Source organism: Heterodontus francisci, chromosome 17 (assembly GCF_036365525.1).
Source record: "Heterodontus francisci isolate sHetFra1 chromosome 17, sHetFra1.hap1, whole genome shotgun sequence".
Classification (NCBI taxonomy): domain Eukaryota; kingdom Metazoa; phylum Chordata; class Chondrichthyes; order Heterodontiformes; family Heterodontidae; genus Heterodontus; species Heterodontus francisci.
In genome coordinates, this window is record NC_090387.1 from 47299022 (window position 1) to 47315380 (window position 16359).

General features: G+C 42.6%; 1 protein-coding gene across 1 annotated transcript in view; it reads right to left on the reverse strand.

Annotated features, from left to right (window-relative positions):
- Positions 1-16359, reverse strand: part of itfg1 (integrin alpha FG-GAP repeat containing 1) — a 296337-nt gene that overhangs the window by 212915 nt on the left and 67063 nt on the right. The window contains exon 6 of the mRNA XM_068049376.1: positions 3638-3732. Coding sequence (XP_067905477.1) covers positions 3638-3732 — 95 coding nt within the window. The remainder of the gene's footprint in view (positions 1-3637; positions 3733-16359) is intronic.

Here is a 16359-nt window from a genome sequence, read left to right on the forward strand (position 1 = left end):
CCTTGGAGAGGGTACAGAAGAGGTTTACCAGGATGTTGCCTGGTCTGGAGGGCATTAGCTATGAGGACAGGTTGGATAAACTCGGACTGTTTTCACTGGAACGACGGAGGCTGAGGGGCGACATAATAGAGGTTTACAAAGTTATGAGCGGCATGGACAGAGTGGATAGTCAGAAGCTTTTTCCTACGGTGGAAGAGTCAGTTACTAGGGGGCATAGGTTTAAGGTGCGAGGGGCAAAGTTTAGAGGGGATGTGCGAGACAAGTTCTTTACACAGAGGGTGGTGAGTGCCTGGAACTTGCTGCCGGAGGAGATGGTGGAAGCAGGTACAACAGCGACGTTTAAGAGGCATCTTGACAAATACATGAATAGGATGGGAATAGAGGGATACGGTCCCCAGAAGTGCAGAATGTTTTCGTTTAGGGAGGCATCAAGATCGGCGCAGGCTTGGAGGGCTAAATGGTCTGTTCCTGTGCTGTACTGTTCTTTGTTTAAACAAGAAAGTGCTAAGTTTATTATATTCAACAAGCTAAACCGATCTAAAAACAAAAAATACATCACACATTCATGTACAAATTCACACGAGGATCACACACACACAAATAGATTACAAAGTAGAAAGTAGTTTTTTTGGTTGGATTCAAGTCCAGAATAAATACAAGTTAAATACACAGTCTGAGGTTGGATGATACAGTGGTGTACAGGCTGATGTTGCATTCTTGAAGTCTTCGGCTGGTAAAAGTGCACTTTGCTTTGCTCAGGGTTTTCTTGGAGGCAGAATTGTAGGTGGCTCTCTTCGCCCTAGTCATTCACTGTCGCAGTTTGTAGGTTTGGAGGGTCCACAGTTGCAGAGGGTTTTCAAGCTAGATGTTTTCTGGAGGGAGGGAGGGAGAAATAAGGGAGGCACACAGCCTTTTCTGCTGCTGCAGTCTCAGTTACTGCTGGCCTCTTGTGATAACAAAACTTCCAGTTTTTTCAGAGATGGACAGACAGTCAGTTGACTGCCTTAGGGCATTCTCCGGAACCTTCGAATGAGATACAAGGTTCAGAATTGGTTCCACAGGCCCCAGGTTGCCAATATTTACACTTGGAGGGGTTTGCTCTTTCAAAGTCAATGTGTGAGAATTGCCTCGACTGCCGTGCTAATGAAGCAATCCTAGGTAATTCAATTACTCAGAGCAAGCCATTGTTCTGGGTCCAAGACGTCTCAGACTTCTGGCTCCAGTTGGGCCTTGGAATGTGCAAATTGCGGTGGCCATCTTGGCTGCCAGTTTTTTAAAAAAAAAGTTAACTGTAGTATTTTCTCTATTAAAAGTCTAATGTAAGTTTCCAACCGATGAATTCATATTTCTCATTTGACATAGTGTTTTCTTGACAACTGTAAGGGAGCCAAACTTGTCCTGACTCAACATTCACTTAGTGAGAATTACTGTTTAACGCTCAAGAACTTTGTTGCCTTTTCCTTCCCTAAACTAGGGATACTGAGACCTGTACTGTAGAACCCCTATTGTAAAATAAAATGTTAACAAGAAGCAGTGACTGATCATTAAGTGCAATATCAACTTACTCCACTTGAGTGCTCGACTGTCAATAGCAACTGTTCAGGAAATATATTTTACATATTAAAAAGGACATCATACCTTGGCAACATTATTAGTGTTCAGCACTGATTTGTGGCTGTGCAACCATATCTCTGTATGCTTGTAATACTAATACAACGGTGAATGGGCAACATGCTAATTGGTCCATGCTAACTTTGAATGCAATTTCTATTTGTACCAATTTTTTTTTAAAAGTACGTTGCCTTATTAATATGTTACGATCAAGGCGGGAGGTGTGCACTCTTCATTCTAGTACCACTTCTCCACAGTTCATAATATATACTTCAATTTTTTCCCACTTACCGATATGGTCAATCATCGACTCTATTTTATCCCAGAATAAAAACACACCCACCAGGTTTCTTTAACAAACAATAAAATTATCCGTTTATTATAAAACAAGTCTTAACCAGTAATGAAGTAAAGCATGAAAACACAGATCGAAATATAAAAGTTCCCTTTTTACCTTCGCCCCTCACACACACAAATCGGTTAACCGAAAAAAAATAGATTTTCTCTTTGGAGCTCTAGCACAAAAAAAAACGGTTGGCCAAAAATACTTGCTAATTCTTGAAGAAAAAATGATATATGAAAAGATGTCAGATGCCCCTTTTGTGTTTGGTGTCACAAATATGCATAGACGGCTGTCACTGGGATCTTCCTAAAACAGTTCCTGTCAGGCGACATTAAAGATCAGTTTGGGCAGGGTTTCCCGGAAAAAAAATGCAGCAACATGGGTTTCAGGCAGTTTCTTAGACTTGCTTCTCAGCTTTTCAAAAGATGGAAAACTGGCAGGCTTTTTCAAAGAGCTATAAAAGATTGAGGTGGGGTTTGCTCCCTTGGCAGGTTTTCTCCTAATGTCTTTTCAAACCATTGTCCATATCCCAACTCGCTGTCCAAAGCAAAAAACAATGTCATTAGAGTCAAGCCTCCTAACCCCTATAAATCTTGTCCCTTCTTTGTACACATCTTTCCCCAAGTCAAAAACAACCCTGCTGGGTAATTAATTGAAAATGGGTGCCTTCCAGTACCTGTTTACAATCCAGACCTCAGTGACCCTTGTAAAAAAAACACTCATGGACTCATTTTCAATTTTAAAACACAAATTGTCAAAATTTAACAAAACAAAATGGAAGCACTCGTAACAAATAAAACAAAAACATCTGCCAACATGCTAAGGTTCTGGCATATTCAACCTCTATCTCAACTGACCCTTGAACCTGCCAACCCAATCCAACCACTATGTCCAATTTGACATCTCCATCCTGCTCGATTCCAATAGAAACCCCACCTCCTCAACACAACCTAACTTGGAATCCTCCCATCCAACTGATCCAAATTAGAGGTGAAATGGCCAGACTCCCTGATTGTCACTCCCTGTCCAACAGCCTCTAGTTCCACTTGAAGTGCAGGACAAGTGCCAGGGAATGTGATGCATGTGTTTTTGTTGTAGATTGCTCCCTACTTGGTCAAGGAAGAGAATAAAAGCCTTGGTGGATTACAAAATCTAGGAGATCACTCCACCCATAAAATAAATAAGATAATACTTTTGTTCTGGGGAAAATAGCTTATTTGAGCACTGGATGGGCGTTTGTAGGTCTGTCCAGGCATCTTTGTTTCTGAGTGAGGGATTCTATGCAAGTACGAAACTATTTTGAGCAAAGATGCTCAGCTCCAATTCCTTTGTTCCACCCCTTGGTGGGGGGAAGGGGGGGGGGGTGCGGTGGGATGATCAGAAGGGAGAGATGAAATGGGTTATTGTTGAAGACGAGTGTTTATATCAGCTGAAAAGAATCAGAACACTATTTGTAGAGATTTCTACAAAGAGTTACAGGTACACTGCCAACATTACATAAATTTTTATTGTAAAGAGCCTAATGTATTAGAGGAATGTATTTACATTTCAAATGTTTCATCTGCATCATTAAACAATTTTATTCAATTCTACACCATTAAATCTTTTTCCCATGAAATGCTGTGCCATTACAACTCTTACATTATTTTTGTTTTGTTTATCTGTAGCTTTCAGCAAACTTACCTGCAGTGAAGTCTTTATTCAGGTCAATGAAAGCATGAGAATGAGGTACATACATCTGAATATCAGAATCCAAAGCAGAATACCAGGTTTGATTTCTGAAAAAAAAAACACAGTATTCAAGGTAATGACATGACTTCACCTCTCGAGATGTGTGTGAATCAGCAGTGAGAAAACTGAATAAAAAACTAATTAGTAATTTTAAATAATAGCTTCAGCTGTCATTTGTGTTTTTTCAGTTTTGAGTTAATGAGATAAGAGACAAAATATTTATGGGCTGTTCCAGGAATGTAAAATGGGCAGTTCTCTGTTTAACCATTTTGAAAGCACCTGAGACACAAAAAGAAATCAGCTATGTTTAATATGATATACTCAACACATTACAACAAATCTAGACTGCAGCCAAAATCCAGGCTTTTCATATTCCTTGCTGGATCTCGGGTGATCCTTGTCCAGGGGAAGTCGGTGGGGCGGGCAGCCACCAATGACTCCCTGCCAGAAACAACCTACCATGAGGTGAGGCCAATTGAGCAACCAATCATTTCCCATGATCCTGGCCCACAGGTGGTACCTGGAAGTATGAAAATGGGTTAAAAAAAGCCGATGTAGGCAGCCGGGGAAAGAAAGAGTAGACTGATTGCGTGTACTTTGGAATTCATGGTCATAGAACAGAATGTGCACCGACATAGCAGTTTGTTATTGATGAAGGTTAGAATGTAAGGCAAAGAGTGTGCTGATGTCTTCACTTGGGTGATAATGTTCATATAAGGGAAAAGGCTAAGAAGTGGTGGGATGGGTGGTGATTTGAGTATATGTCCCTTTAATAATGATTAATATTAATAATACATTTTCCTTAAAACCTACCTCTTTGATCAATCTTTTGGCTTATCTGCCCTTATGTGGCTTGATGTCAAATTTGGTTTTATAATACTCCTGTGAAGCACCCTAGGATATTTTATTATGTTAAAGGCACTAAATAAATTTACATTTCTGTTGACCTTTATTTGAAAAGGAGAAGCTGGTGGTAAAGGTTCTGGTATCAAAAGGTAGATTTTTCCACAGAGGAGATGACCAGAAATTGCGTGCGCTATGATGGTTCTTGCACTAGGTGTCCTCTGCTCCATTGTGATCTCCTTGTTCTCCATAATGAAATAGAACAGTATACGCATACCTGCTCCTGAAACGCCCCGATGGTGGGTAGGGGATCGCGGTCTGAAAATCCTCACTAAAGCATGAACCCATCATCTTTTAGGAAGATCGGAGAAGTGCATGCGGTGATCTGACCCTGTGAAAAGCAAGCCTAGGTGTATGTAGGCAGAATAGCAAAAACAAAAATACTGCAGAAATTTGTGTCTCAAAGTTTTCAGACTCTTCTAAATCAAGAAAAACTCACTGCTGCCTCAAACAGTTGCTCTTGGCAGCTGGGAAGCCTCAAATCCCAGTTTAAGTTACTTCGGTGTATTAGCAGTAGAAACCTCAGAAACCCGCAGCTGCTATGCTACTGGCTCACTTAAGGCCACAGGGGCAGGGTGGAAAGATCACGGTAAGCTAAAAGAACACAAAGAAACTCCAATGAAGCGTTCCAAAGATGCACAACCGGCAGAAATGACTTCTACCCGAATTTTCTTTTAAAACAAATTCACTATTTTTTATATAGCAGGAGTACGCAGAAAATCCCACCCCTAATGTTAAACAATCCTTGGGCAAGGGCTGGAGGTCAGGGCTAGCAGCATTAGGGTGGTCATGAGCTTTGGTAGCATTGGGATATGGTTCTGGAGTTTGGCAGAACTGGAGATAGGATCACAAGTTGATTTTTGGGGTTGAAGGAGGTGGAAGGAGGTGAAAAGGACATGCAAGAGCACGCCCCAGATTTGACAGCACTTACTTGTAAATTTCTAAGATTTCTCTACAAATATTGAGTTAAATGTTTTGTGATTGGTTCTTGGACAATCAGTAAATACTTAGAAAATGTATGTAAATATAGAGACGGGTAATGATCAGTTAGCCTTACTGATAATTGAATCAACTAGTTTGCAAAAATAGATTTTCAATTGCTGCCTGAATGCTAATTTGTAGTGAATACTAAATTAATGGAAATAGCACTGTGGATGAGCACAACTACTTTACTTACAAAGCTCTGCAGACTGTCAAATACCTGCAACTAGAATTATGGTAGACTATAGTTTTCAATAATAGCTCTTCAATACAGAAAGCCAACAGTACAGATAGAAAATATGGCCTGGATTTTAGTCATTGGTGAAGCATGGACACTTGCTGCTAACCTCAAAGAAAGCTGCCCATAAAGATCTAGCGATCTCTGTGGCAGGAATTTCCCCTTTCCCACGTCAGTTTAAATCTGCTGCCAAATCAAGGGGACGTCTTCGTGTGCAGCAGCAGTGATGTCAGGAAGCAGGTAGCCAACCAAATTGAAGCAAGCACATACAGCAAACCAGGAAGTTAAAATTACTTAAAATCCTTCACTTTTGGTTTAAATGTTCAAATAGAAAAATAAATGTATGATTGAATCAAGGTAGAAGCTAAAATTCAGATAGACTTCAAAAAAAAAAGAAAAAATGAAAAATCCTTTTAAAAACGTGGAATCATTGTGGAGAAATGTGACATTCCACCAACATAAAAATTAGCTTTTTAGGGCCAGTAAGGGTGTTTAGCAGTAATTATGAAATTAGCATGCCATTAAAAAGGTTATTGCAGAAAATAAAAGCTCATGGTATAGGGGGTAACATTTTGGCATGGATAGAAGATTGGCTAGCTAACAGGAAAAAGAGAATAGGCATAAAAGGGTCATGTTCTGGCTGGCAAAATGTAACAAGTGGTGCGCAGGGATCAGTGCTGGGGCCTCAACTTTTAACAATTTATATAAATGACTTGGATGAAGGGATCGAAGGTATGGTTGCTAAATTTGCTTATAACACATAGATAGGTAGGAAAGTAAGTTGTGAAGGGGACATGAGAAGGCTACAAAGGGATATAGATAAAGTGAGTGAGCAAAGATCTAGCAAATGGAGTATAATGTGGGAAAGTGGGAAATTGTCCATTTTGGCAGGATGAATAAAAAGGAAGCATACTAACTAAATGGGGAGAGATTGCAGAGCTCTGAGACACAGAGGGATCCTAGTGCATGAATTGCAAAAGGGTAGTGTGCAGGTACAGCAAGTAATTAGGAAAGCTAAAAGATGTTATCATTTATTGCGAGAGGAATTGAATACAAAAGTAGGGAGTTATACAGTGCATTGGTGAGACCACATCTGGAGTGCTGTGTACAGTATTGGTCTCCTTATTTAAGGAAGGTGTAAATGCGTTGGAAACAGTTCAGAAAATGTTTACTAGACTGTTACTAACAGGTGAGAAAGAGGTCTAGGGGTCCCTTTGAGCCTTCACCTGGTCTTACTGTAACTGGGTTTTATTTTTAAACACAATGTTTTTAGCTCCCCCTGACTGAATCTTTGTTTACCGCTTTCCAATTATATGGTAAAGAAACAAGCACAAACATGCACAGGTTTTCTTAGGTTTAAAGAAGAAAGATTGAATTTTATTAAAACTTAAACTCTAATTCGGTTGACTCCAAAGGATACACGACGTGCCCATGCTAGCATGCATACGCGATACACACATGCAGATAGAGGCAGAAGAAATAAAGTGGAAAGGCTTGAGGCAATATTTGAAGAGTTTTTGTTACAGGTCTTCGAGCTCACTGTACAGTCCTTACTTGTAGGTAGATCTTGCTTTTTGTTGGGGCCCAGTATTCTTCTTAAACCTTGTTCACTGTAGGAGACTTTTCTCTCTTGGGGTTCATGTGTCTTCAATGGATTTTTGGAGTTTTGTGAGAAAGAGAGGAGAGCAGGCAGGAGAGGAGGTCTGCTTCAGTCCAGCAGCAAAGAGCTTTCTGCCAGTTCAAACACTGTCTCTACAGTTTAAAACTCCAAGTTGGCCAGCAGGGTAGTCACATAACTGGTTTAACCACTTTTGGCTTTGTGTATTGGGTGGGTCAGGGAATGGTCCTTTGTTCCAAGCAGTGTCCGTCAATATGCAAAAATGTCCTTCCAGCCAGGGGCTTGGCAACCCCTTGTATCAGGCTTCTTTTCTTCCCAGCAACAATTTGAAACTTAATGTCCATGTGACAAAATTAATATGCCTCATTCATGGCAGGTGGGGGCCCGCATGACATAGACTAATATGCGGGTTGTCTTATGAGGAAAGGTTGAACAGACTAGGCTTGTATCCGCTGGAGTTTAGAAGAGCTAGAGGTGACTTGATTAAAACATATAAGGTTCTGAGGGGACTTGATAGGATGGATGTGGAAAGGATGTTTCCCCTTGTGGGAGGATCTAGAACTAGGGGTCACTACTTAAAAATAAGGGGTCACCCATTTAAGACAGAGATAAGAAATTTTTGATATGAGGGTTGCGTGTCTTTGGAACTCTCTTCCTCAAAAGGCCATGGAAGCAGAGTTTTTGAATATTTTTAAGGCAGAGGTAGATAGATACTTGATAAGCAAGGGAGTGAAAGGTTATTGGGGGTAGGCAGGAAGGTGAAGTTGAGGTTACAATCAGATCAGCCAGAATGTTGAATGCCGGAGGGGGGGGGGGGGCGGGGGGGCTCGAGGGGCCGACTCCTGCTACTCATTCATTTGTTCGTAACCCAGTTATACCTCAAACAAGGTGCAACTTTATCCAGGGTTTTTATCGCAAGACTAACAGTGTTAGAATAGATGTTTTCGTCAACTCATGATTGCAAGGGAGATAGCAGCACCTCTACAGTGCAACCGACTGACCTGACTAACAGAAATCTCCAGATTTCCGCAATATTTTGCGGATGTCCAAACTTTCAAAGTTGTTATCAGTTTCAGTGGAGCAATGATGTCGAATGCTGACAGTTTCGCCACCATTACCACAACAAAATCTGGGCCGTACATTTCTGCAACAACATGGTCCTATCATCAACTTTTTTTTTGACATTACCGCTTGCAAAGTAAACCAATTCACCATTCTGCAGATGGCTTTGTCAGCCTTGGCTCAGTGGGTAGCGCTCTCGCCTCTGAACCACAAGGTTCCGGGTTTAAGTCCCTCTCCAGGACTTGAGCACAAAAATCAAAGCTGACACTCCAGCGTAGTACTGAAGGTATACTGTTGGAGGTGTGGATGAGACATTAAACTGAAGCCACATCTGTCTGCTTGGGTGAAATGTAAAAAGTCCCATGGCACAAATTCGAAGATGATCAAGGGAGTTATACCCAGTGTCCTGACCATTATTTATCTATCAACCAACAAAAAAATTATTTGGTCATTATCACATGTTGTTTGTTAAGCACAAATTGGCAGCCATGTTTTCTAGATTACAACAGTGACTGTACTTCAAAAGTACCTCATAGGCCGTAAAGCACTTTGAGACGTTTGGTGAAAAGCGCTATATAAGTGCAAGTTTTTCTTTTCTTTCTTTGAAGTGTTGATCAGTTCATCTTTTAGGAAGATTGGAGAAGCACATGTGGTGGCATGACCAATATTATATTATCCAATTCATAATATTGCACTGTTATACCACTCAGGGCCATGTTATCATGAGACTAGATATTAGGTAGAAAATGTAAACTGATGAGAGGCGGGAAGCACTTGCTCGAGAGATACAAACGCAGAGCCAATATCTAGCGCACATCCAAAATTTGTAACAATTACCATGAGGATGGAGACAAAGTAAGAAAATGAATGCTATCTATTATGCAATTTCTCAAGACAGATCAAAATCTTATTCCATCCTCGTTTTAAGGACAGTTTAAAGCCATGGGATTGTAGGAACACATGCATCAAACTGCTCTAATTGTTACAAAAATTCAACAGCGACAATGCATACTTTTTTCTTCGATGGAAACCAAACCCAGTGGAGACATTAATGTTGTAAATAAATACCTACAACAACCATCACATTGAATTTAAAATATTTGATCCCAGAGGAAGTTGACTTAAACTAGGGTTTCATTTAATTTCACAGGCAATTATGGTGACATTTCCTTTTGATTCAGAAGTATAAGTTCAGCGGGCTGAAAAATTACATTGACTGTTGGAACATAATGAAAACGTTCAAGCCATTTTTAAATACATTGAAATTGTTTTATCACCGTGATTCTTGTATCAAGGAGAAATCAGAGGCTGTATTTCCAAACATGGATACTTCTTTTGCAAGGGTATTTGCTGAGCCAGGCAGCATTCTCAGATGATTCAGTGATTAATTCTGAATGAACACCCATACAATTTTTCACATACAAGTACGTATTCAATCAAAACAAGCTTCTCCTCAAGTGACCTCACCTGCCTAATCTTAGCTTTCTCGTATTCTTTCAAAGGATATAACATCGCTGGCAAAGCCAGCATTTATTGCCCATCCCGAAGTGCCCTCGAGTGGGTGGTGGTGAGCTGCCTTCTTGAACAGCTGCAGTCCACATGATGCAGGTGCTGTCAGGTCAGGAGTTCCAGGATTTTGACTGCGATGATGAAGGAACGGTAATATATTTCCAAGTCAGAAAGGTGTGTGACTTGGAGGGGGGCTTGGTGTTGCTGGAGGTGGTGTTCCCATGCGCCTACTGTCCTTGTTCATCCAGTCAGTAGAGGTTACAGGTTTGGAAGGTGCTGGCGAAGCAGCCTTGGCGAGTTGCTGTAGTGCATCTTTGTGGATGGTAGACACTGCAACCATGGGTGTGCTGATAGTGAAGGGAGTGAATGCTTAAGGTGATGGATGGAGAGCAAATCACGTGGACTGCTTTATCCTGGATGGTGTTAAGCTCTAGTGTTGTTGGAGCTTCTCCTCCTTGCTTCAGATTTTGAAGAAGTGTTAACAGGATGAATATGGATAACACTTAAATAAGAACAAAATACTGTGGATGCTGGAACTTTGAAAATGAGAACACAAAGTGCCAGAAATACTCAGCAGGTCTGGCAGCATCTGTGTAGAGAGAAACAGAATTAATGTTTCAGATGAAGGGTCACAGCCCTGAAACGTTAACTCATTTCTCTCAACAGAGATGCTGCCAGACCTGCTGACAATTTCCAACACTTTCTGTTCATTTCCTGGATAACATTTGCCTCACCTTACCCTAACCAAAAATCTCTGACTTCATATGGAGACACGTACAATGCTGCTAGTCATGGCACCCATTCTTTTTGCACATAGCTGAAAATGAAACAACGCATCCCTAGAAACACCCACTATTATCCCTTATCCTGGAAATCTAGTCGGACGGCTGCATCATGTTGAACCCCAGAGAGTTGTGGATGCTCCATTGTTGAGTATATTTAAGGCTGAGGTAGACAGATTTTTGATCTCTCAGGGAATCAAGGAATATGGGGAACGAGCAGGAAAGTGGAGTTGTGGTAGAAGATAAGCCATGATCGTATAGCATTGTGGAGCAGACTCAAGGGGCCAAATGGTCTACTCCTGCTTCTTTTTCTTATGTTATTTTACGATGCAAATGGACCTTCTAGCCCTTCCACTCATAACACATCAGCAAGGTCTGAGGGAACTCCTGCACCAGTGGCCTCGATGCATGGCAATAAGGGCATCATAGGGTTATGCAAACTGCTTCAAAAAGGGGTAAGTTATATTGTTTCAGCAGCTGGTCAACAAATTTGATTTAAGTCACAAACGTTATCATGAGCAATTGTGATTGTAGCTCATGATCTGTCTTCGACCTTTCCACTGTGTTTAGCAATACTGACCACTCCATTCTCTTCAATGATTGGATTCAAAAATGTTTATTCCATAGATGAAAGCAATTCATATAACTGAGAAAAGGTCACAGTAATAAGTCAATTGCTGAACATTCAAAATATGCCCAGTGCTAAAAGAAATGACAATCTGGATATGTATCACACAAAGGCTTTATAATGCTTAATATTTATCTGACCTATAGTATTTTCCAAAAACCTTAGGTGACATTATTGGTAGGAGTGTTGTATTGGTAGGAGTGACCACCGCACAGTCCTTGTGGAGACGAAGTCCCGCCTTCACATTGAGGATACCGTCCGTCGTGTTGTGTGGCACTATCACCATGCTAAATAGGATAGATTTCGAACAGATCTTGCAATGCAAAACTGGGCATCCATGAGGCGCTGTGGGCCATCAGCAGCAGCAGAATTGTACTCAACCACAATCTGCAACCTCATGGCCCGGCAAATCCCCCACTCTACCATTACCATCAAACCAAGGGGCCAACCCTGGTTCAATGAAGAGTGCAGGAGGGCATGCCAGGAGCAGCACTAGGCAGACCTCAAAATGAGGTATCAACCTGGTGAAGCTACAATACAAGACTATCTGCGTGCCAAACTGCGTAAGCAGCATGCGATAGACAGAGCTAAGCGATCCCATAACCAACGGATCAGATCTAAGCTCTGCAGTCCTGCCGCATCCAGCCATGAATGGTGGTGGACAATTAAACAACTAACTAGAGGAGGTGGCTCCACAAATATCCCCATCCTCAATGATGGGGGAGCCCAGCACATCAGTGCGAAAGATAAGGCTGAAGCATTTGCAACAATCTTCAGCCAGAAGTGCCGAGTTGATGATTCATCTCGGCCTCCTCCTGAAGTCCCCAGCATCACAGATGCCAGACTTCAGCCAATTCGATTCACTCCGCGTGATATCAAGGAACGACAGAAGGCACTGGAAACTGCAAAAGCTATGGGCTCTGACAATATTCTGGCAATAGTACTGAAGACCTGTGCTCCAGAACTTGCCGCACCCCTAGCCAAGCTGTTCCAGTACAGCTACAACACTGGCATCTACCCGGCAATGTGGAAAATTGCCCAGGTATGTCCTTTACACAAAAAGCAGGACAAGTCCAACCCGGCCAATTACTGCCCCATCAGCCTCTCAATCATCAGTAAAGTGATGGAAGGTGTCATCAACAGTGCCATCGAGCGGCACTTGCTTAGCAATAACCTGCTCAGTGACGCTCAGTTTGGGTTCCGCCAGGGCCACTCAGCTCCTGATCTCATTACAGCCTTGGTTCAAACATGGACAAAAGAGCTGAGCTCAAGAGGTGAGGTGAGAGTGACTGCCCTTGACATCAAGGCAGCATTTGACCGAGTATGGCATCAAGGAGTCCTAGAAAAACTGAGGTCAATGGGAATCAGGGGGAAAACCCTCCGCTGGCTGGAGTCATACCTCGCGCAAAGGAAGATGGTTGTGGTTGTTGAAGGTCAATCATCTGAGCTCCAGAACATCACTGCAGGTGTTCCTCAGGGTAGTGTCCTCGGCCCAACCATCTTCAGCTGCTTCATCAATGACCTTCCTTCAATCATAAAGTCAGAGGTGGGGATGTTCGCTGATGATTGCACAATGTTCAGCACCATTCGTGACTCCCGAGAGACTGAAGCAGTCCGTGTCGAAATGCAGCAAGACCTGGACAATATCCAGGCTTGGGCTGATAAGTGGCAAGTAACATTCGTGCCACACAAGTGCCAGGCAACGACCATCTCCAATGAGAGAATCTAACCATCTCCCCTTGACATTCAACAGCATTACCATCGCTGAATCCCCCACCATCAACATCCTAGGGGCTACCATTGACCAGAAACTGAACTGGAGTAGCCATATAAATACCGTGGCTACAAGAACAGGTCAGAGACGAGTAACTCACCTCCTGACTCCCCAAAGCCAGTCCACCATCTACAAGACAGGAGTGTGATGGAATACTCTCCACTTGCCTGGATGGGTGCAGCTCCAACAACACTCAAGAAGCTCGACACTATCCAGGACAAAGCAGCCTGCTTGATTGGCACCCCATCTACAAACATTCACTCCCTCTACCACCGACGCACAGTGGCAGCAGTGTGTACCATCTACAAGATGCACTGCAGCAATGCACCAAGGCTCCTCAGACAGCACCTTCCAAACCTGCGAACTCTGCCAACTAGAAGGACAAGGGCAGCAAATACATGGGAACACCACCACCTGCAAGTTCCCCTCCAAGTCACACACCACCCTGACTTGGAACTATATCGCCGTTCCTTCACTGTCGCTGGGTCAATATCCTGGAACTCCCTTCCTAACAGCACTGTGGGTATACCTACCCCAAATGGACTGCAGCGGTTCAAGAAGGCAGCTCACCACCTCCTTCTCTAGGGCAATTAGGGATGGGCAATAAATGCTGGCCTGGCCAGCATCACCCACATCCCATGAATGCATGAAAAAAAAAATTACTCTCATCATGCATCTTTCTGAGCAGAATTTTAGAAGAAAAGCATTGGGATGATCCAGAGTCCAAAATGTTCTATTGCCACGCAAGAAGTGATCTTAATCACAGCTTTCCTCAACTTCATAGGTATGCACTTCCTAGAATTGGTACCCAAACTAACTGACTACATGTTGGCACAAGGCTACTAACTACACCAACTAAAAGATTCAAATTGTCAAACCCTAGTGTTGGTTCTAACAAAGTTTTGATGCATCGGTGCAGACTCTATGGGCCGAAGGGCCTCTTCTGCACTGTATTATTCTGTGATTGTGTTGGCAAATGGGATTAGGTAGATGTTTTGTCTACATATTTCCACAGAATGACTGAAATAGGCAGGCTGATGACCAACTCATTGCTGAGGGGATATCGCCATTAGCATACTGATGGGAACTTTTCTTTTAAACCACATCTCCTCCCATCCAGTGTACATTTTCTCTATCTATTTTTCTTTTTCTTGGTGGGGTCTAACCTCTATCATGAGGTGGATGATCTATACAGATCAGGATTACGATAGAGAACTAACACTAGAAGAACATCATGAAGTTCGGTGCTACTGTGGGATTAGTCTTGCCAAGTTATCAGTCTGCAATCAAACAGAGATCTCTTTCTACTTACATCCAACTAGTTCAGCATCATTTATCAAGTAGGTATGGCTCCCATACTTACTTCTGCGTGATACCCAGTACCTAAACGATTACTACAGTAAGTAGGGTGATGGTGTGCATTTACAGGACAATTCACTCTCAGACAAAGCATACTATTTATCTTTGTACAAGACCTTGGTTGGACCTCAGTAAGAATAGTGTGTCCAGTTTTGACCTTTTCACATGGTAGGTGATATTGAAGCTTTGAAAAGAGTGCAGAGGGCCACAAGATTAACTCCCAATTTGAGGCATTTTAATTACCATGATAGGCTCAAAGAGACAGCTCTACACAGAAGTGTAGACTTGGGGGCGATTTGATCAAGGTTCACAATTCTCTGGGAAAAGAACCACCTCCTGACATCTAACCTCCTTCTGGCATTGCATATTATTGTGACCCCCTGGTCTTCCCTAACATATTGTGTCCACTAATTGGCCTGGGTTTTTAATCTGTGTGTTGCCTCTCCCACTAGATTACTTGGCATTTTAGGTCGGGTAGGGAGTGTATATATTATGATACATAAGGCACTGTAGATGCTTGAGCTAGGTTGCATGAACCAGGAGCTCTTTTCTTGTCTGTCATTGTTCAAAGGTCTGCCCACTTGCAAATTTTGTCTCAGCCTAGCATCATGTGTAGATCCCATCTCAGCAAACTCAACCCAAATTCTGTAAGTATAAGATTATCCGTGAGTCTAAGCAAACTGTATTGTCTTCATGAATCTGGGTTCTTTCTGCGGACTATGAACAGTAGGGGCTGCAAAACAGATTGCAGTGAAAGCCACTTTAACATCTCCTCAGCCTGATTTCCCTCTCCCAACTGTAGAACAAAAAAAAACCTAGGAGTGGACCAGGGTGTCACGAAGGGAACGATCCCTTTGTAATGCTGACAGGGGAAGGGAGGGGAAGATGCGTTTGGTAGTGGCATCATGCTGGAGGCGGTGGTAATGGCGGAGGATGATCCTTTGGATATGGAGGCTGGTGACACCCTAGCCCACTCCTCCATTACCCCCACCACCTCATCCCCTTCCCACAGCACCTTCCCCTGCAATCGCAGGAGGTGTAATACCTGCCCATTTACCTCCTCTCTCCGTTTAAAATCGTAATCGTGAAATAAAAACAGGAAGTGCTGGAAATACTCAGCAGGTCAGGCAGCATCTGTGGAGAGAGAAGCATAGTTAACGTTTCATGGCCGTGGCCTTTCATTGGAACAGGCAAAAGTTAGAAAATAATTAGGCTTTAGGCAAGTGAAGGCAGGGGGGGGGGGCGTGGTTTGGTGGTGAAGAGAACAAAAAGGAAGGTGTGTGATAGGGCAGGAGAGATTAAATAACAAAGATGCCATGGGACAAAGGCAAAGACAGTGTTAATGCTAGCGGTAAAAGACAAAGTGCTTGTCCAGAGAGAGCGTTAATGGCAGAGTAATGAACAACTCTGTCCAAAAGCACATGAAAAACAGGTGCATGGTTGAAAAAAAATATATAAAAAAGGCCAGTTATGCTCTGAAATTGTTGAACTCAATGTTGAGTCCACAGGCTTTAGAGTGCCTAATCAAAAGATGAGGTGCTGCTCCTCGAGCTTGCGGTGATGTTCACTGGAACACTGCAGCAGGCCAAGGACAGAAATTGAGGTATGAGAGCAGGGTGTGTGTTGAAATGGCAAACAACCAGAAGCTCGGGGTCATGCGTTAGGACTGAGCGGAGGTATTCCGCAAAGCGGTCACCCAATCTACATTTCGTCTTCCCAATGTAGAGGAGACCGCATTGTGAGCAGCGAATACAGTATACTAAATTGAAGGAAGTACAAGTAAATTGCTGCTTCACCTGGAAGGATTGTTTGGGGCCTTG